The sequence below is a fragment of the Brachyistius frenatus genome, unplaced genomic scaffold (assembly GCF_029030835.1).
Source record: "Brachyistius frenatus isolate BFR_SWC_R1_liver_20210118 unplaced genomic scaffold, ASM2903083v1 Contig_72, whole genome shotgun sequence".
Taxonomy (NCBI): Eukaryota; Metazoa; Chordata; class Actinopteri; family Embiotocidae; genus Brachyistius; species Brachyistius frenatus.
The window spans coordinates 472272-499120 of NW_027210671.1; the positions used below are offsets into that span (position 1 = coordinate 472272).

A 26849-nucleotide genomic window follows, 5' to 3' on the forward strand; every position below is an offset into this window, starting at 1 on the left:
TGTCCATTTGTGAAGTATTCTCATTACTTCAATGTTTGAAATGTTTATTCTTATTTCCTGGCTGGATAAATACGCAGATGTGAAATTATACTTTGATTCAGTATGTATAAATGACTATAACTGATTAAGGTTGGTATGACAACATATTTGAAATGATCACAATAACATCCATGGTGATAGGTTTGACCCCTCTGTTCCTCGATACACTCCAGCAGTTTTTCTGACTCAGTTGTTTTTCTAATGACCTCTCTGACACAGAGAAGCATCGGTTGTGGTTACAATGAGTGCATTGTCCAGGATAACCTACATGTCAAGCCTGACTTACCAGTCGCTGCCTGCCAGTGTTATGGTAGCCACTCTGTTTAGCAGTCACTGTTGCCTGCCCACCGGTCAAGTTAATGTGCATCCAGTTTGGAGAAGAAATTCAAATAAGCAATTGTATAAATACATTTTGATAAAATGTATGACAATCAGTGTTGTTCAATAGTTTTTTTTGTTACTAAAGACAAAACAAGTTATTAATGCATCATAGATCTAAATTAAGTACGGGTGTCACAACAAGTAGCGTCGTTATCATTAAACAGTGCTTTCCTGACTTAGTGATGGAGCAATTTACTTTCTGTTAAGAGCCATTAGAGAATGAAACTCCTTTTAACGTTTGTCTAATTTGATTCAATGAGGGCTTGGGGAACCCCTCGCCCCCCTGTCCCACCACCCTTTCTCTCTTTCCCTCCCTTTCATTATCACTGCAGGTCCAGGGTCTCGGTGTCTGACTTTTAGAGAAAACAGAGCCACTCACATGTGTCATATAGACAGAACCTTACTCACGGACTTCCATCCAAAACCTCCTGAATGATAAGGAAAGAGTTGTCGGATCTTTTTCATTTGTTGCAAGACAAAGCATACTGGATATCTTTTAAGTACACTAAATAAGGATTTGGGATTTCCCCTCTTTCAGCACAGCGCAGACTGCGTAAAATAGTATTTACTCCTGGCTCAAACAGATAGGAGGTCAAAAGGAAGACTTTCAGGACCTACTATAACTTGGTGAAAGGATGATTTTGCCAAGAATGTGATTTGTCTCAGTTTTTTGTTGGCAATCTTTTTTGTCCTGCTGATTTCTTGTGGGACTCTGTTTCAGAAGCCGTCTGCTACAGTCGCTCACTGGATCTTACTTTATTGTTACATTAAAGAGGTAAAACAGTACATTTTCTCTCAAGGAATTGTTGTTCTAATCTAGCAGGAAGGTTTTTATTACAGTTTATTTTAGAATTGGAAGAGTACTTTGGCTCCAGGTCCGTAAGTGTTACTCTACCAACAGCATGGGGATCATATTTTGGACTTTTTCTCTTCTGGCTCTTCCAATGTTTCAGTCTGCCAAGATCCTGACTGTGTGTCTGATTGGTGAGTAGTGGAGTAATGATTATTTAAGTTCCCTTTATTTGTTGTAATAGAGATACTTATTTTAAGAATAAGCCCCTCCTCATCAGTCTGGTGATCAAGAAATTACATAAACTAAATGTATTATAGATAGATAGATAGATAGATAGATAGATAGATAGATAGATAGATAGATAGATAGATAGATAGATAGATAGATAGATAGATAGATAGATAGATAGATAGATAGATAGATAGATAGATAGATAGATAGATAGACAGAGACAGACAGACAGACAGATAGATAGATAGATAGATACTTTCTTAATCCCACAAGGGGAAAAAAAAATTCCCTTGTGGGATTAAGAAAGTAGCTACAGCAGCATTTATAGATACAGGTAAAGACATAAAAATAACAGTAAAAAAAATATTAAATATGAAAATAGTGTGATATATGCAAATTCATACACCATGTTGCAAACTTTAATGATAGCACAGTTTTTTTTTAGAAATGTCTATTTCATCTCTCTCATAGGAGGAAGCCACTTCTTATTATTAGATGAAATTTCTCATAACTTACACCAGCATGGCCACGAGGTCCGAATGCTCTTTCAGCTGGGCACCCCTGTTATTACAGGTACACTTACACACACAAACATACATGCACAGAAAAATATTTTAATAACTAATTTTTTTTGTAAAGTATTGTCCATTTCCGTTGCTCCCAGGTTTTTCCTATGCAGGCCGTGCAGACAGTTACAGGAGAAGTACCTGGTCCTTAGGAGAAAAATACATCAAGGAATACAATAGCTGGTTCCTGGAGCAACAAACACAGTTTTTACTGGGAAGGTATCGTACAGGTTTTAGGAGACTTTTTTTTTTTTTACTTGAATAAGAATTATAGAATAAAAAGACAAACTCTTAAATTCATGTCATACTGATGTTAAGTATTTGTCTCTGAGGCTTCTAAGCCTTCCTGGAAAATAAGTGTCTCTAGCTGCGTTACATTTTAAAGGATTTTAACTGATTCTTTCTTTCTCCTCTCCGTCTTTATCTCTCACTCTTTTTCCTCCTCTCTTTCTCTCAGGGATAGTTTTAATGAATTTCTAAACTTCATGGGGCATCTGTCCTTCCAGTGTGACAAGCTGTTGGGGGACAAAGAGATAATAGCTTTCCTCCAGAGGGAACGCTATGACATCGCCATCCTTGATGCTTTTAACCCCTGTTCCTTCATCTTGGCACACAAACTTGGTATATCTGATTTTTTTTTTATATATATATATATATCACTTTGGTTTATGTCAAAATTACTACCATCCTTAAAATTACTCCAGTAACATCATATTTCACGTACAGTACCAATACTGTAGCACTTGCAATGTTTGCCTATTGTAGATGTGAATAAAAGTGATTTATTTAAATGAGGTAATTCAAACAAACTGTTAGCCAGATTCGTAGTGTTCTTATTCTAAATCTGTCAACAGCTCAAAAAGTTTCATGTACTTCACTCTCGATCTATTTCAGCTGTCAACTACATAGCTTTTTATCCTGGCACTCTGAACGGTCCTCTGTCCATCGCTCTCCCCAGCCCGGTCTCCTACATTCCAGTGTTCAGCTCCCAGCTGTCCGACCGCATGGACCTCTGGTGTCGTGCAAAGAACCTCTTTTATGCATTCTTGGCTCCCGTAGGTAAGACTGTTGTTACACTGAAGATTTCACTTTATCTGGGTTACTGAATAGCACACTTTTTTCCCTCCACACAGTAGCCCTCCAGACATAATAATATTCTACCTTAGCGCATTTTTAGATATCATGAATGTTTATATACTTTATGTCAAATCTCATATTTGGAATGCTTTGACTCGATGGCAGTTATTTTAGATAACTACTCTCATTAATTACTTTCACCTAAATTCAATAACTAGCACATCTTCCAAATACAATAATCCTTGCTGTTTTATAATTTGTGATTTCCTCCATACATGTTTTGGTTGATATTCTACCAAAACTGCTGTGCATGTGGTGAGGATGGTTACACGTGCTCCTAGCTCATTAAAATCTGCCTTCTTTGCTGATGTCTAACATAGTTTGCATTGACAATAGCTTACTATCTGAGAAATAAGAGTTATTCGTGCGATCATATGAAATAGTCATTTCCTGGTATCATGCCGCTTTTGTCCATTTCTTACTGAAAGAGTGCTTTGCATTATTTGCAACTAGCTTTTAAGTGGTGTAGTTAACTCCTATTAACAGTATGTAATTATAATTAAATCAGAATAACTTTGAACAAATATTTGACATACAATGTTGGTGCTTTTTGATTATGTCTTGTGTCTCATCAAAGGTCAGGAACTTGTGTGGTCGACATTTAAGGAAGTAGCTGAGCGCCATCTTGAGTCAGGCCCACCCCTTGGTGGTCTCGGTGAGTTCCACCAAGGAGCTGAACTCTGGGCCTTCAACACGGACTTTTCTCTTGAGTTTCCTCAGCCTCTTATGCCCTACACTGTGCTGGTGGGAGGTCTGCTGAATAAACCGGCAAAGCCGCTGGAGCAGGTCTCTTCTCTTGATACTCATACCTAAATTATATCTGTGACATTATAGTTTTCAGATTAACCGGGCTTCTTTTTGTATCCTTACCTTTCACCTTCCTACTTTATTCTATTTCTTCTCTCTGTGCACATCTAAATCCCTCTCAACCTGCCTTACTCCACACTGCAAATTTCCCTCTGTGTATATTCTCTATTGCCCTTACACCATCCCATACGATCCCTCAGGATCTTGAGTTATGGATCTCCAGTTTTGGAGAGGCAGGTTTCATTGTCATAACTCTGGGGTCAATGGTGTCTTCAGTCTCTGTGGACCCTCTGCTGGTGGAACTGGTGGCTGGCTTCTCCAGGATCCCTCAGGGGGTGCTCTGGAGGTAAAAGCACGATACAATCAATACAAACATAAAACACCTCACCTTTAACAGCTTTAAGTTTTCTAAACATTTAAAATCCCCAAATCCAAAAAAGGTCAGGATGTTTGCGACGTTCCTAATCTGCAGTGTTTTGCAGGTATGACTCTCAGCGATGGCCTTCTCACATGGACAGACCTCCCAATCTCAGGCTAGTGGACTGGCTGCCTATTAATGACCTACTAGGTAGGAACCGTCTGCTTCTTTTTACCCTTTTCTACAAATATCAAGTTACAGTTACAGTGTATTGTAGGTTGCCAAAAGGCTTTTAATTGCTGGCAGTGTGAGACCACAACAATGAATTTCAAGGTAGATTCATGTCAGACACAAAACCAAAATGCAGCAGAGGTCGAAAGTTTTGCATTAAATGTTGATTAAATAAGTTGTATCTCATTAAAACTATAATATAGTACATTCCAGAATGAATAAATTGTGGATGTATCACGTGGTCACTGTTCTGTGGTGTAATTTTCCTGCTGTGCATTGTTTCGTACAGATCAAATCATGGTAATAAAAAAAGTGTCCCCACCCATGTCTCGTTGAAAATTAGGTTTACCCTCGTTTGGTCTGCATTATTTAAAACCTGGAACATAGACTGTTCTCATCTGTATGTTTTATCAATTTGTTCTAGACCTTAACTTACTGCCTTTAGTCCTTTACAATGAAGTTTCTCTATTTTTCTGTTTAAAATCAGGCCACGAAAAAGTGCGTCTCTTTATCACCCACGGTGGACAAAACAGCCTGCTACAGGCAGTCTACCATGCTGTTCCTGTGCTGGGAATCCCTCTGTTTGGAGACCAGTTTGATAATGTGGTGAGGGCTGAGACAAAAGGGTATGGCCTCACCATCAACCCCACACACATCACCAGGGAGCTGCTCAACTCCACCATTCGAACACTCATACAGGACATCAGGCATGTGGATGGGTAACATTTGTAATGCCAGTAGAAAACAGAGTTGTAATGACTTCCCATCTCTCTCTTCCTTTAATATTCCTAATCATTTCTTCTTTTCTAGGTTCAAGACGTCAGCTTTGTCCCTCAGCAGGATCCACAGATCCCATCCTGTCCCTCCAACCCGTCGACTCATCCAGTGGGTGGAGCACATTCTGCACAGTGGAGGTGGAACTCATTTAAGGCCAGCATCACTGATGCAACCCTGGTACCAGAGATACCTGCTGGACCTGGTGCTTCTTCTCTGCCTGGGGCTTCTTGGACCTGTAGTTTTCTGCTGGACTTTGTGTAGGAACAAGAATAACAGGGACAAACACAAAAAAATACACTAGTGTTTCCTCTGAGACACTTCAGTCTTACACTTTAGTTCTGTCTTCATACCAATAAGAGAAACTTTGAAATAAAGAGTATTCCTGTTGCCCTCAAATACTGCAGATGCTCAATAAATAAACCATTCTTGCTGTAACTAATCAATGCTGGTCACCTGTAAATTCATAAAACAAATAATTGGTAGCAGACTGACAACTCAAACTTTCATTCCTCCGTAGCATCCACATCCCTTAGAAGCAAAAATATAACTTTTTCATTTCAGAATACTCCGTTTGATTATCAAAAAGAGCTACAAAGGACTGTACAGAAGAAAATTCACAAATGTTTAACAAAGAAAAAAAATTGTAACAATAGTTTCCCATGTTTTCCCCACAGGACACATTGATCACGTATGACACATGTTTACCACATATGGCAAAATACAATAACATGGTAAAAACATGCTGAAAAGTTTCCACACTGGAATCTACTTGGGTTTCACGCATTATCAAGAAAATGTTCCAAAACCACGTGTTTCCCGTCGGAAAAATACATGTTTCACATTTGATCACGTGTTTAGTAATCATGTGTAATTCATGTGGGGTTTTTTTCTGTAAGGGATACCATTAATACTATTGGTCCATTTTGTTTTTCATGTTAAGTAGTTTTATATTCTTTCTTCATTTCCAGTTTTTTTCTTCAGGGTAACAGCCCTGGTGCCAAGTGTCCTGCCCTCTCCCCTCCCAGCGCCATTATGTCTACCAGACATCTCATTTGTACCCCAGCGCCACATTGTCCAACACCTCTGTGCGGCTTTGACCTGACCACGCTGCACGCAGGGGTGATTCACAGTATACACGCAACCACACACACACACACAAATGCTGAACTAACGTTGTTTTTGTGTGTTGCTTTGCTTGTTTGGTTTGGTTAAACATGTGTAAACCAAGTATGAAAAGAGACATAGGATACACCTGAATTCTCAAACTCTGCTCCGCCTACGAAATTTTGGCTTCCATGTGAGTGCGTGCATGCGTGTGTTTGGGGCAGCGTTATGGTCTGCTGGATCTTAACCACCAGCAGCACCTGCAAGTCTCAACTCTGACCCCCACACCCTCCTCTGCTGGTTTCCATTGAGTCTCCTTCCCGTTCCTAAACAAGACACAAAAGCACACAACAATGTTCACGGTCAGTGCTCGAGCCACTGTTGAGAACATACCAGGCCTCGGAGGACCCCCTCTCTCTGTTCTGTCCTCCCTTCCATTCCTCACATCTGTGTTGGGGGTTAGCAGGGAGGAAAATATAGATTAGCGGGGAAATAATGACCAATTAGGACAGCTTGTTCTCTGTCCATTCAGCTGTCCGTTCCTTCATTCCTTTCCTGCATTTCATTTGTCTGTTTTTCTGGCAGTTGCGGGTGCCATTGAGTCTTCCTCGGTCTCGCACGCAATCCAAAACAGGCAGGGCAAAGCAGCCAAAAACATGACAGGACAGAACGACTGGGGGGGAAAAAAAGGAAAGGACTGAAAATTGTAAAAACTTATGAAGCGGAAGGAGAATACAGCAAAGCAAAGTAGAACACAGGGAATTTAGAGCGGTAAGAAGAAAAAGATTCTAAGACAGAAAATAGAAAAAAAACAACCTGTGATCATAATACCACACAATAAAAAACAACTAACACAACTGACTAAAAGTAACAAATTGTGTCACTTTTGGCCATTTTGATATTCCAACTGTGTCTAATTTATGGTTCTGTTTAAAATGTTGGTTTAGGCTGGAATTTGAGTCATCTATACATTTTGTTTACAACCATGACAATAAGTTGTGGTTTTACCACAGGTATCCTGCAGGAACAAGCTAAATGAAATCAACATAAACAAAACGACGTCATTCGTGACGACGGCATCACAGTTTCATATGCAAACAAAGTAAGCTGCAGCAAGTGGGAGTTGATTTACAATGAAATAGTTTTGCCCGTGAAGCATGAATTGTGTAATTTTTTCTGTAAATATTGAAGGTCGAGAGATTGTGCTGAGTCGGATGTTCAAAGAGAAAATGAGGAATACAGCTGGTAGTCAACTAGCCCAGTGATTTCTCTGATAGTCGACGGCAGAATGGGGGAAACCGTCGAATGCAGAGAGAGTAGGACTGTCTGAATATACTCTACATGTTAGACTTGCTGGGATTTTAATCATTCTATGTTCTTAAGTTCATGTCCATGTTGTTTGCGGGTTAGAGCCCCATCTAGTGACCTGAAGAAAAAGACTTGGTTGAGTTTAGACTAAAAAAAAAATCAAGGCTCCCTGTACAAGAATCAAATTACATAATGCATGACATTTATTCAGATACTCTTGTTATCGTAACAGTTTTTAGGATCTGCTAAATTACTACCATCTCGTTAATAATATTGTAGCTGTATTACTATGCTCCAAAAATAATCATGGAGCTACTTTTACTTTGTTTGAATATCATCTTTTTACTTTATTCTTTGACTTAATTCCACCCCATTTCAGAGGGAAATATTTTACTTTCTACTCCATTATATTTATGTAAAAGATAGTTAGTAATTATTTTACAGATACGATTTTATCTATTTAGATTTTATAAGATCTAAAAAAAAAGAAGCTTGTCTTGTGAAATATGAGGCTGTTTTATACATACAGTAACTACCCAGCAGAATATAGATATATTAAATTGAGTCGAAATCCGTTTTATTTTCTCATTATTAATCCAGCATTTTATATACTTTACATACTACTTTATATTCTTTCATATACATAAAATGTAATATTTTAAATTGTCCGCCAGCAGCAATGAGGGCGCAATTTTAATTTTAAGAGGCTGCTGCTCTTGAAAGACTTGTGACAGGCACGGCCCTGATTGGCTACAAGTGCAGCAGTTTGATTGGTCAGTCCTGACAGCGTGGGCGTGGCTGGACGGCAATGTTTATGTAGCCCGCTGCCCGTGTATGTAACTGCACCAAGGACTCTGCAATGTGATTTCCTGACATTGATTTGTTGTCATATCGTTTCTGCTGCTGTCTTTACCACATTATGCACCGGCCTCTGACATGGGGCGCCATTAGCAGGTGAAACACGGAGGAGGCCGAGGAAAAAGCCGGAATGGCAGGCGCCTTTGGGTTCAAAGGCTGCCAGAAAATTCGAGGTCCGCAGATTAGAAATCTGCTCGAGGTGAAGGACTTCTTTCTCTTCGACTGCGACGGGGTCATATGGCACGGAGAGAAGGCGATCACGGGCGCGGCGAAGGTGGTGAATTCGCTGATTCGGCGAGGCAAAAACGTAGTGTTCGTCACCAACAACAGCACCAGGCCGCGGGAGAATTACGTGCACAAGTTCTACCGGCTGGGCTTCACCGACGTGATCCTCGAGCAGATCTTCAGCTCGTCGTACTGCTCGGCTCTCTACCTGAGAGACGTCGTCAAGGTCTGCGGTCAGGTGTTCGTCATCGGCTGCGACGGACTGCGCAGAGAGCTGCAGGAGGCGGACATCCCCTGCGTGGAGGAGGCGGACGAGCCGGACGCCACCATCTACAACTGCCCCCTGGCTGCAGACGTCAAGGCGGTGCTGGTGGGACACGATGACAAACTGACTTTTCTCAAACTGGCCAAAGCCTCGTGCTACCTGAGGGACCCGGACTGTCTGTTCCTGGCCACCGACAACGACCCCTGGCACCCGCTGTCGGGTGGAAGGATACTTCCAGGTAGGGTTGTGATGAGGCCCGGTTGAATTCAGTTCAGGTGTAGTTACTCGCAATGCTGCTCATTTCCCCCAGTTCTTCATTTGTATACTGCCAAACATGGATAGATTAGTTAAAGGGGGCCCTGAGCTAGAGCCTCAATTTGAGGTGACAGTTAAGCATTTCTTACTGATTTAGATTTTTGTTGTTGGTTATACAGCTGCATATTGCATAGTGAAGCTCAATCAAATTTCTATTATAAATTGGTAAACCAATTTAAACCTGTTTCAACAAAATAGCCTGCTCAAAGAAAATGTAACCTGGATCACTGGTCTCCTCTATTGGTGTCCTGTAATATGTAGGCCTACCTCATGCTATATTGTATGATATGTATGTGAAAACGCATCACTGTCAATCTACTGTACTAAAGAGGTTTGCAGCTCTTCTGTACGTCCAGCATGAACCCAATACTTCACACCAACAAAAGCTGCGTTTCTGCTTTGCTACGCACTTAGGTTGTCAAAAATACAAATAAACATAGTGCCTATTGTGAGGGATCACGCATGACTGAATAGGACCACTATTGATTTCCATTCTTTTCACTCTGTGCATTGTTTATGTACCCCACCACCACCACCACCACATGTGGTGCGCACACAGCAGATTACACGTCAGGGTCATCACATTATTTAGCCGAGAACCTGAGGCAAAGAAATACCACCTGGTTTTAGTTTCTGCTCATTTGATTACGTACAAATTTACTAAGTAATGAATATCCTTCATGTAAGTGCAAAATAATTTGATCCACTGTAGGTGTTAAAACGACTGTGCAGGGCAGTAGTGTAGTTTTAAGTACACTGTATGTGATTAGTAGTTGGCTGGCACGTGCACATCCAGTGTCGCAGGACCTTTAACGAGCATTCCTACGCTATCAAACGCTACGTTTTTGTGACTAAGTGTTTAGGTGTCGTGGCCTCCTGCCAATCACTGACAGCACTCTGGGTTGATGAGAGACACAGAACTCCACTTGTAGTCGAACGTATTTGGAGGAGTCTGTTCAGCTCCACTGAGATCTAATCTCTTGCCTTGGCTCCCCCGGCAGGTTCTGGGTCCCTCATTGCGGCCCTGGAGGTGGCCTCCGGCCGCAAGGCCACCGTGATCGGCAAGCCCAGCCGCTTCATGTTCGAGTGCATCTCCAGTCAGTTCAGGGGGGTTGATCCCGCCCAGTGCCTGATGGTCGGGGACCGCCTGGAGACGGACATGCTGTTCGGCTCCAACTGCGGCCTCGACACCATGCTCACTCTCACCGGCGTGTCTCAGGTCGAGGAGGCCCTGGAGTACAGGGATAGTGACCTGACCACCAACCGCAGCCTGGCGCCCGACTACGTGATAGACACCATCGCTGACTTCCTACCTGCTTTTGAGGAACTGGAGGAACAGAGCAATTGATGAGTCTTTTCGCCTGCAGTGTGCAGCGCAGGTTGCTTCTACTACATTTCAAATGCAATGTTGAGTCTAGCATTTGCAGAAAAAAACAAACAAAAAAAAACAATCCACAATTCTCAATGATTTGAAATAACAAGGCGCTGTTTATGTTGTGACCGAGACGCGTGTGAAACGAAAATCCTCCGTGAAAATAATCAAGAGTAATCCAGTGCATACCTCCGTGTTTCTTCTCGTGTTGTGACCATTTGTGACTTGGCAGTTCCTTGTTGCTGTGTTTATATTAATATATGAATATACTGCACTTTCTTGTTCATGAAGTTCATAGATGGTGTTTGATATTGGGTTTTGGACATCCAGAGGTATTTTTGTAAAGCCATGAATTTCTCTGAATTCATGTGTTTAGGAGTTGTGTACTTACTGATGCAGAATTTCTTTCTCCAGTGTGTTTTCCTGGATGTCACTTCTCCTTGCTTAATTCGTGACAGGAGGAGAAACGGTGAGCCTCTCGGCTCTGGTAGAGACCAAGATGACAATATGCCAAGTCAAACAGGTGAAGTGTATATATTTACTTTTGATCTTTCTGTCATGTCACTCATCCGAGTAATAAACGGCTTACTGAGACTCATTGCTAGAAACCCAGTAGCACATTAATGTTGGCTGGTCATACTGCACTGTTGTGAAATTTCAATGTTGTCAATGATTACCATTATAGAGCATGCCAGCAATGGTATCAACAATAAATACCGAAAATGCAATTGAATTTTGTTCATCTGTGAAAGGCGACGACGACGGTGCGCTATTACAAATGTCCTTTTCTTCTGCTTGTCCTGATGTCTGCGTATCGACACCGAGCGTGATAAGAACATCTGGCCTGGCTCCGCCCACTGACGGCTTCGGCCTTCGCTCTGGTTATAGTCTGGAAAACCCTCCTTCCGTTCAGAATTGCATACTTTCTCCTTTTCACTTTTAGTACGTGCTGCAGCTGTCGTTAAAAAGTGTGTACTATTGCACGCGGTGTGCACGCTGCTGGGACAAACTAAAAAAAAATACACCCTGAACGTTGCCCCTGTTGGTCCCGTCCATCATGATCCGTTGCGTTGACATTTGAATTAAAAAAAAAAAGGGAAAAGCATGCGATTTGGAACAAGCAGGCTTTCTTTTCATGCCCCTCTTTCTTCTTCCCGTTACGGGCGGAGCACGAGAGCCACCAACCGTCGTGGCGGCTCGGTATCTTCCGCCGTACGGAGGATTGTGGGTCCCAACAGCCGGAGTAGCACGCTGGCCCGCGTAGGACATCCTGGTACTTTTTGGCTTACTGCATTCAACGTACTATGTTTTGGGACGTACTAATTCTGCGTTTCCGCATTACATAACGTCCCCTTTAGTACGTTAACAAGTAGCACTCTTACATGTTAGAACTCCTACTTGTGTAGTGCAGGAACAAGAACAGGGTGGTGGTGTTAAAAAAAAAAAAAAAAAATCACACACCCTCATTCTGCACTCACCTGCAGCTTTAATTATTTTATCCAAAAATAACACATTTTCGTGCCCTCTGTTTAACACACTCAATAAACACCGACGGTTTCTGCCCAGCAGCAGTAGTGGGGGGGAAAAAAACAAAACGCTTTTGTGTTCAGGGACAGCGGCAGCTTCTTCAGACGCCTTAATTTGAAAATTCTTCACGTCGGTGGTCCGACCCCTTTCTTCTACGTCGCCGAGATGGCGACCGTTTGGGTGAAAAGTGTCCAGAGTTTCGCGCTTCTTGTGCATCATCTGGGCACTCGTAGCGCACCGCCTTCTTCCGTACTCGACGGTGTGAACGTACTTATTACACTCAAAATAGTGATTGTTAGTACACAAGTACGCCGTAAATTCAGTTCCAACGATAGTGGCGGTGGCAGCGATAGATGAAGCAATGAGCACAGTTTTAGCCACGCCAGCAAATATTGGAAGAAATGAAGCCGCTGTGATAACTGTGGTTTAAATTTTTTTTTGTAAAAGGTCATACGTGGTCTTTTACCGACGTGACTGTACACTCTGCTAACATCCGATGAAAGTCTTTTGTTGTTTACAGCTTGGCGAGTTTAGGCGCACAGCATGCGTCATGACGGTCAATGCCGATTGATTAACGGCTGCTGCAATAGTTTCAGAATCGACCGGAGGTCTTTGTCCATTAGGATGCAATGGCTGGACACGATCCTCAGTTGAGTGTGGTCAGACTCGTATTCACAAAATGAACTTGGGTGTGTAAGTCCAGGCTAAAGAACATCACAATCAAAATAAAAATATTCTTTTAATTTTTTTTTTTTTAAATCCACTATTTCATGCAGTACTGTTGCAACTCGATATCCACCGTCCCTTCAGCATAAGTTCAGCTCCAAAGAAACGGAGCCGTCGGTTTACTGCAGCGACGGACATGAACAAAAAAAAGCATTTTATACTATTATCCCAGAGCCTCGTGCTTGGATTCGGGTATGGTGACACTGCAGGTGAAGCTCAAACTAAATTATATGACAAAATTAAAAAACCAGAAGAATAGTGAAATAAGCTGGTACAGTAAAATTAAATAATTTTGTTAACAACAAAAAAAAAACTGCCGGGATTGTGCAGTAAATAAATGAAAACCGAGAAGTTAATGTTGCGCGTTTGCAGCGTGTGTTACAATGAAGATGTCCCATAGAGTGAACTCAAAGTACAATAAAGATTTTAAATCTAAAAAATAAACATATGTACATTTTAACAGGATTCATGTAATACTTTATTCTACATATCTGGTGGCGTTGGGTTCTCTGGTGCTGAGGAACAGACTTAAAGACACATATTGATCTCCAACACATTAGGACTTTGGTTGCAGTGATCAAGTCGCTTCATGTCATTCCGGTCCACCACGCTGTGGCAAAGAAAGAAAACAGAATACAAATTTGTTAAAAAAAACAAAAACACAAACAAAACAAACTCACATTCACCGATGATAAACATGACATTTAAGCTCCCTATATTCTCTTTAATGGTCCAACTTTACTTAGATTTACATTACCAGTTCTTACCGCTAGGTATTTACCGTTTATAAAATGGCGATGGACGGTTACGTCAAACTCCTTTTGTTGTCGTTTTCCTGTTATAAATTCTCCCTAATTCCCAATCAATGACATCAAATCTATACCGATACCTACGGTGCAATAAGGCTGACGGTTAACATTCATAGATTTAAAGCCAACTTTCACGCTACATGTTTTTATTAAAGGCAAAATCAAAGGCAAGCCGTTATAATTTTAACTGCCGCCAAATTAAAAATGTTAAAGCAACCATGCCGTCAGGACATTTCCCCCTTATTTTCCACCACCTCATCCCCCGTACTGTACGTCTCCGCTCCTCACCTGGATGTAATCCATTTCATCCAATGTCAACAGTCTCCTGCGGTACCTGGCAGGCAGAAGCTGAGTGGAGGCCAGGGTGTCGGGCGAGCCGGGGATCGGAGTCAAAGGTACATGAGGTCTGGAGAACAGAGGTGGCGCTGCAGCCGAAGGGGAGCTGGGAGCGTTGTGTTGTGGGAGGTTTACCGCTAATGTCTTCAAGGCCTCTTGGGCTGGAGGAGGAAAGAAGAAGAAGAAAAAAAAAAAAAAAAGAAGCAATAATCGCTGGGTAAAAGATGTGTTCACCTAAATTAATACATCCAACCAGTTAGACACAAAATTGTGAAAATACTCCCCAAAACAAAAGAGAGGTTGTAATACAAACTGATTTATGGTGCATTCCTCATTATACGTCATAATGTCAGCTACGTGACTTCGTTCACTCTTATTTGACTTACCGTTGGGCCTTGGGTTGCCTTCTCTGTTGGGGAACTTGATCAGAGGAGCACGAGGCCGAACAGCCTGAGAAAACACACAACGTCCGTGTCAGTCAGTTGAAGGGTCAGTTCACGAAATGATAAGAAATATGGTTCTACGTTCTCAAATGTGAGTGTTTTCTACGTTTCACTGATTTATGTGACAGTAAGTACAACATATCTGGAATTTGGATTCTTGGTTGGACAAAACAAATAATCTAAATCCATTTTCGATGAGTACCCGAGCGGTGGGACTCTTATAGGTCGAAGCATCGGAGTAGGAGACTCTCAAAGGCTGCCATCACGGCTGCAAAGCAGAAAGAGAAGGGACCACCGGCCGAGTCTAGAAACAGCGGCTGCACAAGTCCACACAAGTGTACCACAATACTGCCATCAGCATATTTACCGTGTGTGTGAAACACATTTATTTTTAGGTAAAATAACCACTTTGTGCTACCCTGTCAAAAATGTCGGCACACAACTAGGTGCGCTGACAGAAGTACGTAGTAGAGGACTGGACTGTATAATACAAAATTAAAAAAAAAAGCTGGGGCACTTTTAATTTGAAACAAACACAGGAAGCAGCTCCACACGTGACCTCACCACTCTGGCTCCTCTAATCAGACTAAAGTAATCCAATAGTTGATCAATTATAAAACCAGCCACTGCGGTCGCAGTTGTTTACAGGTTTTCTGGGTCTAATAAGGTACAAAGATACGAGCTTTTCACATCAAATATTTGTCTTTGACTGACAACAAATATGGACAAAATGGGTGATTACTGAGTCAGCAGCAAAGTAAATTCTGTCTGGAGCTTTTTTTTTTTTAGGTCGTTTCAGCTCAGGACCAAAGTTATTGACCTCCTCAACACGTGTGTCTCTAGGACAGCCGGGACACTTCAAATGTCAGTAAACGTTGATTTAGTGTGTAAAAGGACGACATCATAAAAGGAGGACATCATAAAAGGAGGACATAACAAAAGGACAACATCATAAAAGGAGGACATAATAAAAGGAGGACATAACAAAAGGAGGACATAATAAAAGGAGGACATCATAAAAGGAGGACATAACAAAAGGACAACATAATAAAAGGACGACATAATAAAAGGAGGACATAACAAAAGGACGACATAATAAAAGGAGGACATCATAAAAGGAGGACATCATAAAAGGAGGACATGTCCCTGTGTTTGTCGGTTTAACAAGGACACTAACAAGGGTACGACGGTTATTCTCCAAACGGCCCCGCTGGAACAAGTCATCGACTGTTCAGAAGAAACAGAGAAACATCGTTTGACTTTACAACCTTCATTTCAACACAACACGCAGACGTCAGGAGCACTTAAAGACATCAGGAGCGACGTTACCTGAATCACTCGGGCGGCGGGAGCTGCCATTTTGGAGCTGACTTTGCTCCCCATGGCGACCTCACGGCTTCACTTCCGGGATATATAAAAAAAAAAAGCAGTTCCTGTAGCTGCGGAAACACACCACATGATGGCGCTGTGGTCACTGAAAACAGGGGAGTCTATACCATTAACGCACAGTGGTCCAGGGGATGCGATTTAGGAATATGGTGCAGGGAGGGGGGGACACAAGAGACAAAGTCTATCTGATACAGGATGAGTCTTCATCCTAGTGCAGTGAGACTATTTATGTTATCTGGACAAGAAGACATAAACTTACACATGAACATAACTTCTAATTCTTTTAATGAGACATATCTTACGTTTGAGCTCCGTCTTTACCTTTCTGGCGATGAGCCGACAGATAGGTTGTCAGTGACTGGTCCTGCTCGGTCAAATGTTCAGGCCATTACTACAAGCCTTCTGTTACTGTCCCGGACAAAAAGGACATGGACAAAAATAGATCACTCGGAGACCTTAATCCACTGTGGAGGAAAATCAGCCGAGGTCCCGGAAATCCTCCGAAGGTGTTTTAATTCCACTTAAAGCAGGTAAACGGCAACAAAAATTAAAAAAAATAGTGTCAATATTGTGATAACGGAAAATGTCATTCAAGGCCACTGTGCGGGGCAAAGACAGACACCGGACCCGGTCCTGAATCACACTCCCCCCTTAAAAAGAAAAGAACCGGATAACCCGGTCACGTGGTCAAAGCTCGTCCAATTATAAACGAGGAAGGCAGCAGAGATCTTTTATGGATGAAGATGTGTCACCAGCGGAAAACTTCACAGTGCGCTTTAATAAACAAACATCAAACTAAACCTCAAACCTCTTGTGCTGTATTTTTATTTACACATAATATAATAGATATAAACAAACGATCCCCCTCCAATATTTCATAGGCCGAATAAACGGCATACATAAAGACTGTCCAACTGAATGTAGCTTATTATTGCTGTTCAATAATGTTTGGGCCTCTATTATAAAATGCTGTATATTACTATTCTCATAATGCAGCTCAATAGCAGTTTCATCGGGCTAATCTAAGCTCTGGTTTACAGTGCAGAGTTGCTGGTCAGCCTGCAATGCACAGAACTCTGATTCAACTGTTCACAGGCCTAATTTTATATGGAGCAAATTGATCTTAAGAGTACCCGCTGTGATGTATAAAACCGTTAAAGAAAAAGTAATGTAAATGACCGTCGTGGATTGGTTTGTATGCTCTAAAATTCGTATTTCTCTTTGATTAAAAAAGGATTTAAAAGTTGAACACAGTGTCAACATCTTTTCAATGAAGCTCTTTGTAAATGTGGTTAAAAATGAGCCTCATGAGAACAGCATTACTCCTGGATTCCTTCATTGCATGGCCCTCTGAAGCCTCGCCATGTTTTAGGACTTTTTACTCATGTGTAATTAGGAATTCATAAATTATACTTAAACCACAGTGTGGGACAAGGGAGTCTCCAAACCCTAACAGCATGTTTAGAAATTGTATTGTACGGACTGAAGAGATCCACTCCGGTGCTATGTTTTTGAATGGTTGCTGTGTCTGGGGAGTAACAGACCTGCAATTATTCAGACTTTTACTTTCCCATGGCAGGAATTAGCTATGAATAACAATAATAATTAAAAAAAAAATGATAATCACCACTGCTACTGCTAGGCCTAATGGTTTTGTGTTAGCCCTCATTGCTTTGAAACCTTGCCTTATTTAAACATGTTTGAGTATGTATTACATATTTGTCCAGGTTTAAATGTTCTTTCCAGTAATAAAAGTGTTTGTGTGATGGTGCCACATCTACAGAGGATGGAAGTGATGAGGCAGCGACTGAGAGTATACTGCACCCAAACTCCACCCTCCCATCCACAGCAAGAAACTACATCTCAACAGTCAAGTAACCAATTCATATTTTGTTTGATCTTATTTTATTAAACAAACTGGTCCAGGGTTATGGATAACAAAAAGGTCCCGATCTTAACATGGGGCAACTCCTAACTTGAGATACTTTGGCCTCAGTTTTACAATCGACAGACACTCAGAACAGTGCCAGTCTCAAGTGAGGATTTGCTGCTTGACATTAAGTTAGTTAGGTGCAGCAGTGTATGCAGATAGTGTAACACCACTGTGCATCAGTTGCTCCATAGTACAGCTGTTTGACTCGTGTCTGCTGCCAGGTCTGAGGGAGACAGACGGACTCAGTGGCTCTTTGACCTGTCGAACAGCTTTTTGAGTTGGTCCTGAGAAGTGGCTTCTTTCTGTTGCATGAGGTCAGAGTGGCCCTTGGTGACACCCCAGCCATCGGGAAGGGACAGGGAGGCACACTGGGGGCGACCAGAGGCTGGCTTCAGGTTCTCCCAGTAGTTACGACGGGATCTGAAAGAAAAAACAAGAATACTCAAGAGCCAATACTTCACATTTGACTGACTTTATGTGCATATGCATGGTACTTGGTGGCTGATTGACAGATTAGTAGTTGCCTCTGACCTGGCTCTGACCCAAGGCTTGGTGTGCATCTCCAGACCAGCACCCCAGTTGCCGTGTTTCTCAGAAGCAACTGGGAGGAAGCCTCTCTCGGGGGCCAGCTCCTCTGCCACAGCCCTGATGTGATAAGGCTCAAACCCACAGCAGCCGCCAATGTAGCGGATGCCAACATTGTAGGCCTCTCTGGCGTACTTGTGCATGTCCCAGCGGGTCAGGATCCTGGGCTCCAGACCTGACAGAAAAGTCCGTTTTAAACACATTTAATTGCGGTTTGGTTGTTTGTGGTGAGAATTGTGCATTTTTGTGTTGAATGTGTAACCTTGCTGCAGTGTAATACAGCACACCAGCAGAGGGTGTAAAGGCATGCACATAAAGAAAGCACTTCTTTTTAGGGTGTAATTTTATCCATGGCAATTGAATGGCAGATTTTAAGTGCAACACAGTATGTTATTACCGAAGGGGAACTCTGGCAGATCAATGAATCCCTGACAGTTGCAGTCGGGAGTGTGGTATGCCAGAGGCTGCACCATGTAGTGAGCCTTCAGCCCGGCCTTCTCCACTCCCTCCTTCATCAACTTGACAGTCTTCACGCAGGTCATGGGGTCAAAGTGGCAGTTGACTCCCACAATCTGGGCACCTACAGAAGTACACGCAATGGTTTAGGCTGACTGTTACAGATAAGGAAAGAAAGTACACAATTAAGTGACACAGCACGAACGGTGGTTTGCAGTTGTGGTAGCAAAGTCTTCAAATTTCAAATTCTTCTCGTTCTTTGAAATGGTAAACATTTTGGTGCTGGTGACTGAACAGAACGGCTACTGGACACAGTTTTGGCCTGTAGACTGCTTTAAAGATTCACCATTAAACCAACAACAGATGTGTTATATCGTACTGTATATCTATTAGTTCGAAATGTCCTCATCAACAATAAATATTGGCCAGTTATTATAAAATTAAATGTCAACATTCATCTTACACTCACTGGAAAACTAAATTCTATGTAGCTGCTCTATTGGGAAAGAATGTGGACTTGTAAGTTATGTTAATGAGTCATTTTGGATAAACTGTATCAAAGAACCCACCAGCTTTAACCAGCCTGACAGCACACTCTCCAGGTGAGATCCCGTGCATGTCTCCCTCTGGTCCAATACACAGAGAAGCAGCCACAGGCTTCCCTGTCTGCTTCAGCACCTCCACAGCCCACACGGCCTCTTCAACGTGCTCAAAGTACTGCAGGACAGAGGCAGAAGACCCAACGTCAGAAATAAACAAAACTGATACAGTTATTTTACAGCATTCAGTTGCCTCTTGGTGTTTGTTACAAAATCTCTACCTCAGCAATCAGGAAGTCCACATTTTTCTTGATGAACACATCCAGCTGTTTCTTGAGGATAGCCTTCACCTCTGCCTCACTCTTGCAGCTCAGGTAGGATGGAGTCTGGCACACTCCACCAGCAACCAGGGCGTCACCCTCGTTGGCGACCTGACGGGCCAGATCACAGGCGGCCTCGTTGATCTGAGCTCCCTGCAGAAGGAAGCCAAATCATGGTGGGGGCAAAGATGAGAATCAAACGTTTACTTTGTGATTAACATTGCGTTGATAAAGGAATGGCTGGAGTCATTTTAGCTACTGTTTTCATTGCACAGGTGACATTGTCCATGTAACTTACAGTGAAGGTCATCTTGTTGCCCCTGTTCTCCAGCTTGTCGTCACTGGCGTAGAAGGTGAAGGTCTGCATGATGTTGGCCCCAGACCTCAGGAACTCCCTGTGCAGCTGTCGCACTGGAAATCATTAAGAAATTGGATCATAAGGTAAACATATTGACAAATGCACACACACAACATTTCTTGAAATAAAATCCTGCAGAGAATAATGAAGAGTCCACTTTAAGAAACCCATTAAAGTTGGTGTAACAGCTGGTTCTCACCTGCTTCAGGGTACTCTGAAGCAGCTTCAGGGGTCCAGGGACCAGCCTTCACGTAGCCTCTCTTCTCCAGGGCAAACACGAAGCCTCCATCCCCGATCACTACCTCCCCAGCGTTAAGACGCTCCAAGATTCCCTGTGAAGGATTACAATAATACACATTGAGTATGACTTGATTAGTCAAGCTGCAAATGCCACTGCTGAGCCACTGGGGGTCTACAATGTTTCATTCCAAGAAAACCTGGAGACCACCAGCTGATATAAATTTATAATCCATTATGCCTTATGCATTGTGGTTTCCCAAATCCAGTGCCACATCCCCCCTTATCTCAAAGACCACGAGTTGACAAGTTAGCAGCGTTATTCATTCACATATCTAAAACTAAGAAAAGCTCCACCTGTTATGCACGCATTCCATTAAGCCTCCCCAGAACCTCTAATCACATTGAGTCAAGTTTGTTCCTCATGAAAAAGGCTAATGTGAACACTTGACATACCTACACATTTTACAATAATAAAATCAGTAATGAAAACTAATTTCTCTGTTCTTTATTAGTGGGGGGAGAAAATGAAACTTTTTTTCCCTAGTGAGGCAAATTTTAAGGTAAAGGTAAAAGAAGTTTATTTGAATTTTTTTTAATTTATTAATTAATTAAAAGCTATTCCTACTTTTAAATTAGAATTCAAAGCGTCATTGGTCTTACGTCCCCAGTAACAGTTGCAAGCTTCAGTGGTTGGAGAAATGTGACCTGACACGCCAGTTGTGCAGAAGATTCATTAGGAATACTATCGCTTTCTGCCCAGAATACACACCACCCAAAAACACAACTCTAAATATCCAGCCCCTAAAACTGCTCACCAGCAGTGCACCAGGATGGGAGCAGAATTCTTCCACTCAAATATCAAATATCAAATATATATATATATATATATATGTATATATATATATATATAGTTTGCTTTTTTTGTAATTTGTGCTCATCCATCCTAAGTCACTACTAAATGTTTCAATAATGTGATAAACTTTGGAGTTTGAAAATGACATTCTTGCGTGGATATTCTGCGGAATGGTCCTGATAGCATACCTTCCCTTTAGACAAAAATTAACACATACCTTCTTTGATGGTGCCATAATCCTGCAGCTGTGTGGACCCCTGACTACTCAGACTTTGAGAGGCTGAAGTGACACTAGAGTGGGGCAGAAGGCCACAATAAATCTCACTGAAGATGGGGAGGGATCTGAGGAAGAGCTGCTCTGATTGGCAAGAACCAAGTTACACAACTGCAATGTTTATTCCTTCCCCTCCCCTCTCGAACTGAATGGGAGTATTGAGACTGTGTGCTACTAGTTTGGTCCGGATTAATTATAGTTCTTGGTGTGTTTGTCAGCGTTCCTGTTATTTTGTGAGGTCCAGTTTTAGTGACCCTAAATAGACAAATTCCCTCAGTTCAATTTGATATCAGGCAAACACATTTGACATGTCAGTTTTAATGAAATTAAAACAATCTAATAGTCTTAAAACATTTAAGATATTAAAGACAAAATAAGCAATTTGGCAGTTGTATGCCTCTACTAACCACTCAAATTGTAGTTTACATGCATATCTGTCCAAACTCATGTAAATGTTGCTGCACAGAAGCAATACATTCTATAAAGTGAAAGGTTCACACTCAACTTCAATCCTGGCAGCACAAAAGATCTATACAATCACCACAATTTCTAGATGGACACCAAGGTTTACACCTTAAAATAAAATAATAAATTCTGTATCTGTCCTAAATGTCAAATAATGTGCCAATTTCCCCTTCTGCTCCTCAGTTTATGGAGTTGAATAATTGTATTGCATTCACAAGAATGGGACTGATATCAAGTCTATTATCCAGAAAACATAATACTTCCGGCTATGGCTGTCACCAGATTTGTAAAAAAATTTTTTTATATTAAGCCAAAACAGCAACCTGCATCCAGGATGTTCATGTCTGGCACATTCCTGCATACAAAGAATTGCGATAGTCCAACCTCAAAGTAATAAAAGCATAAATGACTTTCTCAAGATCTTTGAAAGAAAGGCATGAATTTACTTTAAGAAAAGGAGCTTTGACAAGAGATTCAATCTAGAGGTCTAATGTAAAAGAGGAATCAAAAGCAATCCCCAGGTTCTTTACATGAGTTGTACAGTAGGGTGCCATAATACAGAGACATGATCAAATTTTATCAAGTCGCATTGCTGGGAGGCGTGAAGGACTGAGCAGCAAAATCTCAGATTAATCAGTATTAATCAGTACTGAGAATTTTTTTCAGAGTTTTAACATTCTTTAACCTTTTAAAGAAGAAGCAGAGTTGGTGTTCAGCGGTAGGTATATATGGGGAACATCTGCATATAAGTGTGTTATAAAAATAGACTCAAGAGGCCACACATAAAATGAAAACAAAACTGCACCCATAATGGACCTTTGAGGGAGCCCACAGGTCAGAGGTCAGAGGAGACGAGTGACAGAAAAGGATCAATCAATACACGCCATTACGAGTCACCTCTTAAATCATTTCAAATGTGAAATGTGTGATATATTTCTGAGTAAAGACACTGTTTTATCTAAGTTTAATTTTTTTTTTTTTTTTTTTTTTTTTTCAGAAATCCAACAGCATTTTTTATAATTAAAATACATACAAGATTAAGTTAGGTTTGTTGTTTTGGGCTTTACATTATAACACTCCACAACTGGAGCTTTGTTGCTACAAAGACAGCACTCTTTCTCCATCGTCCCTCTCCTACTGACGGACTGCAGGGAGGGGTGCATTGATTTTGTCTCTGTCTTGCTCATGTGTCTGGTGTGGAGAGGGACGGGCACATGGGACGACCAGATGCGGGCAAGAGGTGCTCCCAATAATCACGCCTGGACCTAGAGGAGATAAAAACCCAGGTTACACACAGAAAAAAGATGCACCAAATAACTATAGTCCTAAAATAGTGTGCATTTCAGTCTATTGAATATTTTCAGATGGTTTACCTGGCTCTGACCCAGGGCTTGGTGTGCATCTCCAGACTGGCACCCCACATTCCATGTTTCTCTGATGCAGCCGGGAGGAAGCCTCTCTCGGGGGCCAGCTCTTCTGCCACAGCCCTGATGTGATAAGGCTCAAACCCACAGCAGCCACCAATGAATCGGATGCCGGCCTTATAGGCCTCTCGGGCGTACTTGTGCGCATCCCAGCGGGTCAGGCTCCTGGTCTCCAGAGCTGAGCGAAGAAGGAGAAATAAGACAAATGTGAGAAGCTGCCAATTGCGCGACTCATTGTTTGTTTGTTTTTTTTAATATGCAAGAAAAATATATTACCAAAGGGGAATTCTGGCAGATTGAGGTATCCCTGACAGTTGCAGTCGGGAGTGTGGAACCCCAGGGGCTGCACCATGTAGTGAGCCGTTAGCCCGGCCTTCTCCACTCCCTCCTTCATCAACTTGACAGCCTTCACGCAGGTCATGGGGTCACAGTGGCAGTTGACTCCCACAATCTGGGCACCTGGAGAACATGGAGGAATGGATTATTGCTGTGTCTGAAAACACAGGTGAATTTCAATCGAGTGAAATGAGAGGACAGAGTGTGAGATCAGGCCCTATAAAATACCAGCCTTCACCAGCCTGACAGCACACTCTCCGGGTGAGACGTTGTGCATTTCTCCCTCTGGTCCCATGCAGAGAGAAGCCGCCACAGGCTTCCCGCTGGTCTTCAGCACCTGTACGGCCCACTCAAGCTCCTCAACATGCTCAAAGTACTGCAGGGACACAAACAACAGAGTCAGCAATAGTTTTAAAAGGACCTGTGAACTTTTCTAGGGCTTGAATTCACTTAAACATGATGTGAGTCCACCTCAGCAATCAGAAAGTCCACATTCTTCTTCACAAAGACTTCCAGCTGTTTCTTGAAGATGGCCTTCACTTCTGTCTCGCTCTTGCACTTCAGGTATGACGGAGTCTGAGACACTCCACCAGCTACCAGTGCGTCTCCTTCACTGGCAACTTGCCTTGCGAGGTCGCATGCTGCCTCGTTGATTTGTGTTCCCTGAAAGAATGTTGAATTTGTTGATGCGACACAATGCGCATAATGTTTAAATGCTAAAGAGTCAAAGCCTGGAATTTGCAAGATCTGCACAAGCTTTCTCATGTTGGTGGTAAAGTTATACACTCACTGTGATTTTCAGTGCCTCAGTACTGTTCCCCAGTTTGTCATCGCTGGAGTAGAACGTAAATGTCTGCATGACATTAGATCCTGCCCTCAGGAACTCCCTGTGCAGCTGTCGCACTGAAGAAAACACACTTTTCCGTATTAAAGGTAAAACCTTGTTTAGGTTGGTGCATCCTACGTATTGACTTTGTGAGGGTTCATTTTCAAAATATGTGAGTGCTGTCTGTCTCACCGGCCTCAGGATGTGTGACAGAGGCCTCAGGAGTCCATGGCCCAGCTTTCACGTATCCCCTTTTCTCCAGCGCAATCACAAAGCCCCCATCGCCAATCACCACCTCCCTGGCATTGAGACGTTCAAGGATACCCTGTGGGAGCAGAGGAATCCATGGACACACTTAACCTTTGCACTACACTGAATGGGTTATAGGCTTATGGATATTTTGTTGCTCATTTCATATTCTTAAAAATAATACGTGTGAAGGGAGGGCCACAAATGATAAGCACGAAAGTAAGGTATAATTTGAGAGCACAGGAAGGTGATGAAATTCATGTTGTGGCTGAAAAATGGACAAATATCTGCTGTATACTATGCAATCACAATTTGAAGATTCAATGTGTGTTTACGTGAGAGAAGCTGCGGTTCAGGTTCAAAGGTGCAAAGATAAAAAGTAGTTTTTAGTTGGAGATTCTCCGGCAACGGCTGCTTTAGGCTGGCTGTTTCACAAACCACACTCACGCGCACACATAGAACCTGCACTGACAATGTTTTATTACAACATCACAGTCCATCGACTAACAGGACCACGGTGCCCCACAGTTACATTGCAAAATCTCTGTTCTCTTCAGATGTTCATACAAATAATAACATGTGGTAATATGTGCAGAAAGTTAATTTTACCTTCTTAATAGTTGCCATTTCTTCATCAACCCCTTTTTGTGGTGGAAGAGTGCCGAGTTCTGTTCATCAGCAGTTTATATTGTTGCATGACTATGGGAGGATTTGATGTTGATGCCAAGTTCATGTCTAATTACCCCGTTTCTGTTTTGACTGTTTTGACATTATGCAACACAGTTTGGCTCACTGGTCGGGGAAGATGACCTTGGAACGGTCAGCTGAGGTGAGATTGAGTCAGGAAGAGATCCATCTGTGTAATGATTATATTTCCAATCCGGCCAACATTTTGTTTAACCTTGACGTACTCCCAAGCAATTTGTGCTTTGTCATGAACTACTTTTTGGAAAACTGTGGATCAAAGTGAAATGTGACCCAAAAAGGGAACGCACCGGAGTTTATTAAACAGACCACAGCATCTTTAAAATGTAATCAGAGTACACAACTATGGTTCTGGTTTTGATTCTCCTCACAATTTAACTTGTCCATTTGTGAAGACTCCTGTTAGTATTAACACACAAATCAAAAGATGGTGCCTGCAACTGAAGCTACAGAGCAATATGTATCAATCGGAGCAAATATTCTTATAATCCGTAATTTTTCAAGCAAAAATGTACAAAATGTAATTATTATAGCTTCTCCATTGTTTTTACTTGTCTTCTATTATGGCATTTGTTTCTTTAGGACCTACAACATAGCCATGAAATTTCAGATTGTCCAACCTTCCCATTCTAGTGCATGTAAAATGTCAGGGAACGCCTGGAGGGAATTTCTTCAGATTTAGCACTTATTCACTTGGTCCCAAAGATGAACTGATTCGATTTCGGTGATCCAGGGTCAGTGGTGAAGAGTACTGTGATCCCACGTCTGTCCATCCAATTCTCATGAATGCAATATCTAAGAAACTGATCATAATGTTCTAGCCAAAGGTCACAAAACACGTTAACTCAAGAATCCATATGCTAATTATGACAAAATTCCTGATAGAATAAATTAGTGAAATGATGACATTTTATATCCAAAGGGTCAAAGGCCAGCTTCACTGTGACATCAAAATACAAAAACACTTTTCTGGTCATTATTCAACACCATAACTCAGAACAGAAGGGGAGATGGGTCTATGTTTCACATCTGGTCAGACACTGAATTGATGACACTAATCTTTGGTGTCCACCTTGAAACCGTGCTGATTATTTAGATGTGAAGTATCTACGCCCGACCACGTTGTCTTGTATCAGAAAGCTCTATTACACCGGACTTTAAACCACTGGTGCTTGTAGATTATTGCATGTATGTAAGTCAACTATTAACACCTTCTTTTCTTCCCACAGACTTCTTTGCTGTCCTTATTTTTTTTACATGTGCTGCCACACATTAAAGTACACACACAC

The 26849-nt window shown here is 41.9% G+C and overlaps 5 protein-coding genes across 6 annotated transcripts; 2 read left to right on the forward strand and 3 right to left on the reverse strand.

The window, feature by feature from the left end:
- Nucleotides 1-2163: 2163 nt before the first annotated feature.
- LOC138626229 (UDP-glucuronosyltransferase 3A1-like) lies at nt 2164-5661 on the forward strand. Its single transcript, XM_069707724.1, has 8 exons — nt 2164-2229; nt 2468-2631; nt 2905-3069; nt 3725-3933; nt 4155-4300; nt 4437-4522; nt 5031-5250; nt 5354-5661. Exons 2-8 carry the CDS (start codon nt 2496-2498, stop codon nt 5619-5621), a joined length of 1230 nt encoding a protein of 409 aa, XP_069563825.1. The 5' UTR covers nt 2164-2229; nt 2468-2495; the 3' UTR covers nt 5622-5661.
- A 2863-nt stretch (nt 5662-8524) lies between these two features.
- On the forward strand, nt 8525-11500 carry pdxp (pyridoxal (pyridoxine, vitamin B6) phosphatase). Its single transcript, XM_069707748.1, has 2 exons — nt 8525-9318; nt 10397-11500. Exons 1-2 carry the CDS (start codon nt 8721-8723, stop codon nt 10741-10743), a joined length of 945 nt encoding a protein of 314 aa, XP_069563849.1. The 5' UTR covers nt 8525-8720; the 3' UTR covers nt 10744-11500.
- A 1517-nt stretch (nt 11501-13017) lies between these two features.
- kgd4 (alpha-ketoglutarate dehydrogenase subunit 4) lies at nt 13018-16660 on the reverse strand. 2 transcript variants are annotated; one of them, XM_069707751.1, is made up of 5 exons: nt 16319-16660; nt 15938-16004; nt 14552-14615; nt 14118-14326; nt 13018-13630 (listed from the first exon to the last, which is right to left on the reverse strand). In XM_069707751.1, exons 2-5 carry the CDS (start codon nt 15989-15991, stop codon nt 13613-13615), a joined length of 345 nt encoding a protein of 114 aa, XP_069563852.1. In that variant the 5' UTR covers nt 15992-16004; nt 16319-16660; the 3' UTR covers nt 13018-13612. The 2 variants fall into 2 exon arrangements, with proteins under 2 accessions (XP_069563852.1, XP_069563851.1); XM_069707750.1 differs by having other exon boundaries at nt 15938-16009.
- Nucleotides 16661-17885: 1225 nt separating this feature from the next.
- Nucleotides 17886-21605, reverse strand: LOC138626245 (betaine--homocysteine S-methyltransferase 1-like). The gene is made up of 8 exons (XM_069707752.1): nt 21499-21605; nt 20388-20520; nt 20129-20241; nt 19792-19983; nt 19541-19688; nt 18913-19095; nt 18462-18690; nt 17886-18350 (listed from the first exon to the last, which is right to left on the reverse strand). The coding sequence occupies exons 1-8, from the start codon at nt 21514-21516 to the stop codon at nt 18173-18175; spliced, it is 1194 nt and encodes a 397-aa protein (XP_069563853.1). The 5' UTR covers nt 21517-21605; the 3' UTR covers nt 17886-18172.
- Nucleotides 21606-22884: 1279 nt separating this feature from the next.
- LOC138626246 (betaine--homocysteine S-methyltransferase 1-like) lies at nt 22885-25549 on the reverse strand. The gene is made up of 8 exons (XM_069707753.1): nt 25465-25549; nt 24799-24931; nt 24571-24683; nt 24252-24443; nt 24009-24156; nt 23721-23903; nt 23394-23622; nt 22885-23285 (listed from the first exon to the last, which is right to left on the reverse strand). Exons 1-8 carry the CDS (start codon nt 25480-25482, stop codon nt 23204-23206), a joined length of 1098 nt encoding a protein of 365 aa, XP_069563854.1. The 5' UTR covers nt 25483-25549; the 3' UTR covers nt 22885-23203.
- Nucleotides 25550-26849: the final 1300 nt, after the last annotated feature.

Coding starts and splice junctions, on each gene's coding strand:
- LOC138626229 (XM_069707724.1), top strand. CDS start 2,496: ATGGGGCATCTGTCCTTCCAGTGTGACAAGCTGTTGGGGGACAAAGAG. Junction 3,934..4,154: donor CGGCAAAGCCGCTGGAGCAG/GTCTCTTCTCTT, acceptor ACGATCCCTCAG/GATCTTGAGTTATGGATCTC. Junction 4,523..5,030: donor GCCTATTAATGACCTACTAG/GTAGGAACCGTC, acceptor GTTTAAAATCAG/GCCACGAAAAAGTGCGTCTC.
- pdxp (XM_069707748.1), top strand. CDS start 8,721: ATGGCAGGCGCCTTTGGGTTCAAAGGCTGCCAGAAAATTCGAGGTCCG. Junction 9,319..10,396: donor GGGTGGAAGGATACTTCCAG/GTAGGGTTGTGA, acceptor CTCCCCCGGCAG/GTTCTGGGTCCCTCATTGCG.
- kgd4 (XM_069707751.1), bottom strand. CDS start 15,991: ATGGGGAGCAAAGTCAGCTCCAAAATGGCAGCTCCCGCCGCCCGAGTG. Junction 14,616..15,937: donor CCGCCGCCCGAGTGATTCAG/GTAACGTCGCTC, acceptor GTGTTTTCTCAG/GCTGTTCGGCCTCGTGCTCC. Junction 14,327..14,551: donor AGGCAACCCAAGGCCCAACG/GTAAGTCAAATA, acceptor TTCCTCCTCCAG/CCCAAGAGGCCTTGAAGACA.
- LOC138626245 (XM_069707752.1), bottom strand. Junction 18,691..18,912: donor TCTGCCAGAGTTCCCCTTCG/GTAATAACATAC, acceptor CTTTTCTGTCAG/GTCTGGAGCCCAGGATCCTG. Junction 18,351..18,461: donor AAGCCTTGGGTCAGAGCCAG/GTCAGAGGCAAC, acceptor TTTTTCTTTCAG/ATCCCGTCGTAACTACTGGG.
- LOC138626246 (XM_069707753.1), bottom strand. Junction 24,157..24,251: donor TGGACTTTCTGATTGCTGAG/GTGGACTCACAT, acceptor GTGTCCCTGCAG/TACTTTGAGCATGTTGAGGA. Junction 23,623..23,720: donor TCTGCCAGAATTCCCCTTTG/GTAATATATTTT, acceptor TTCTTCGCTCAG/CTCTGGAGACCAGGAGCCTG.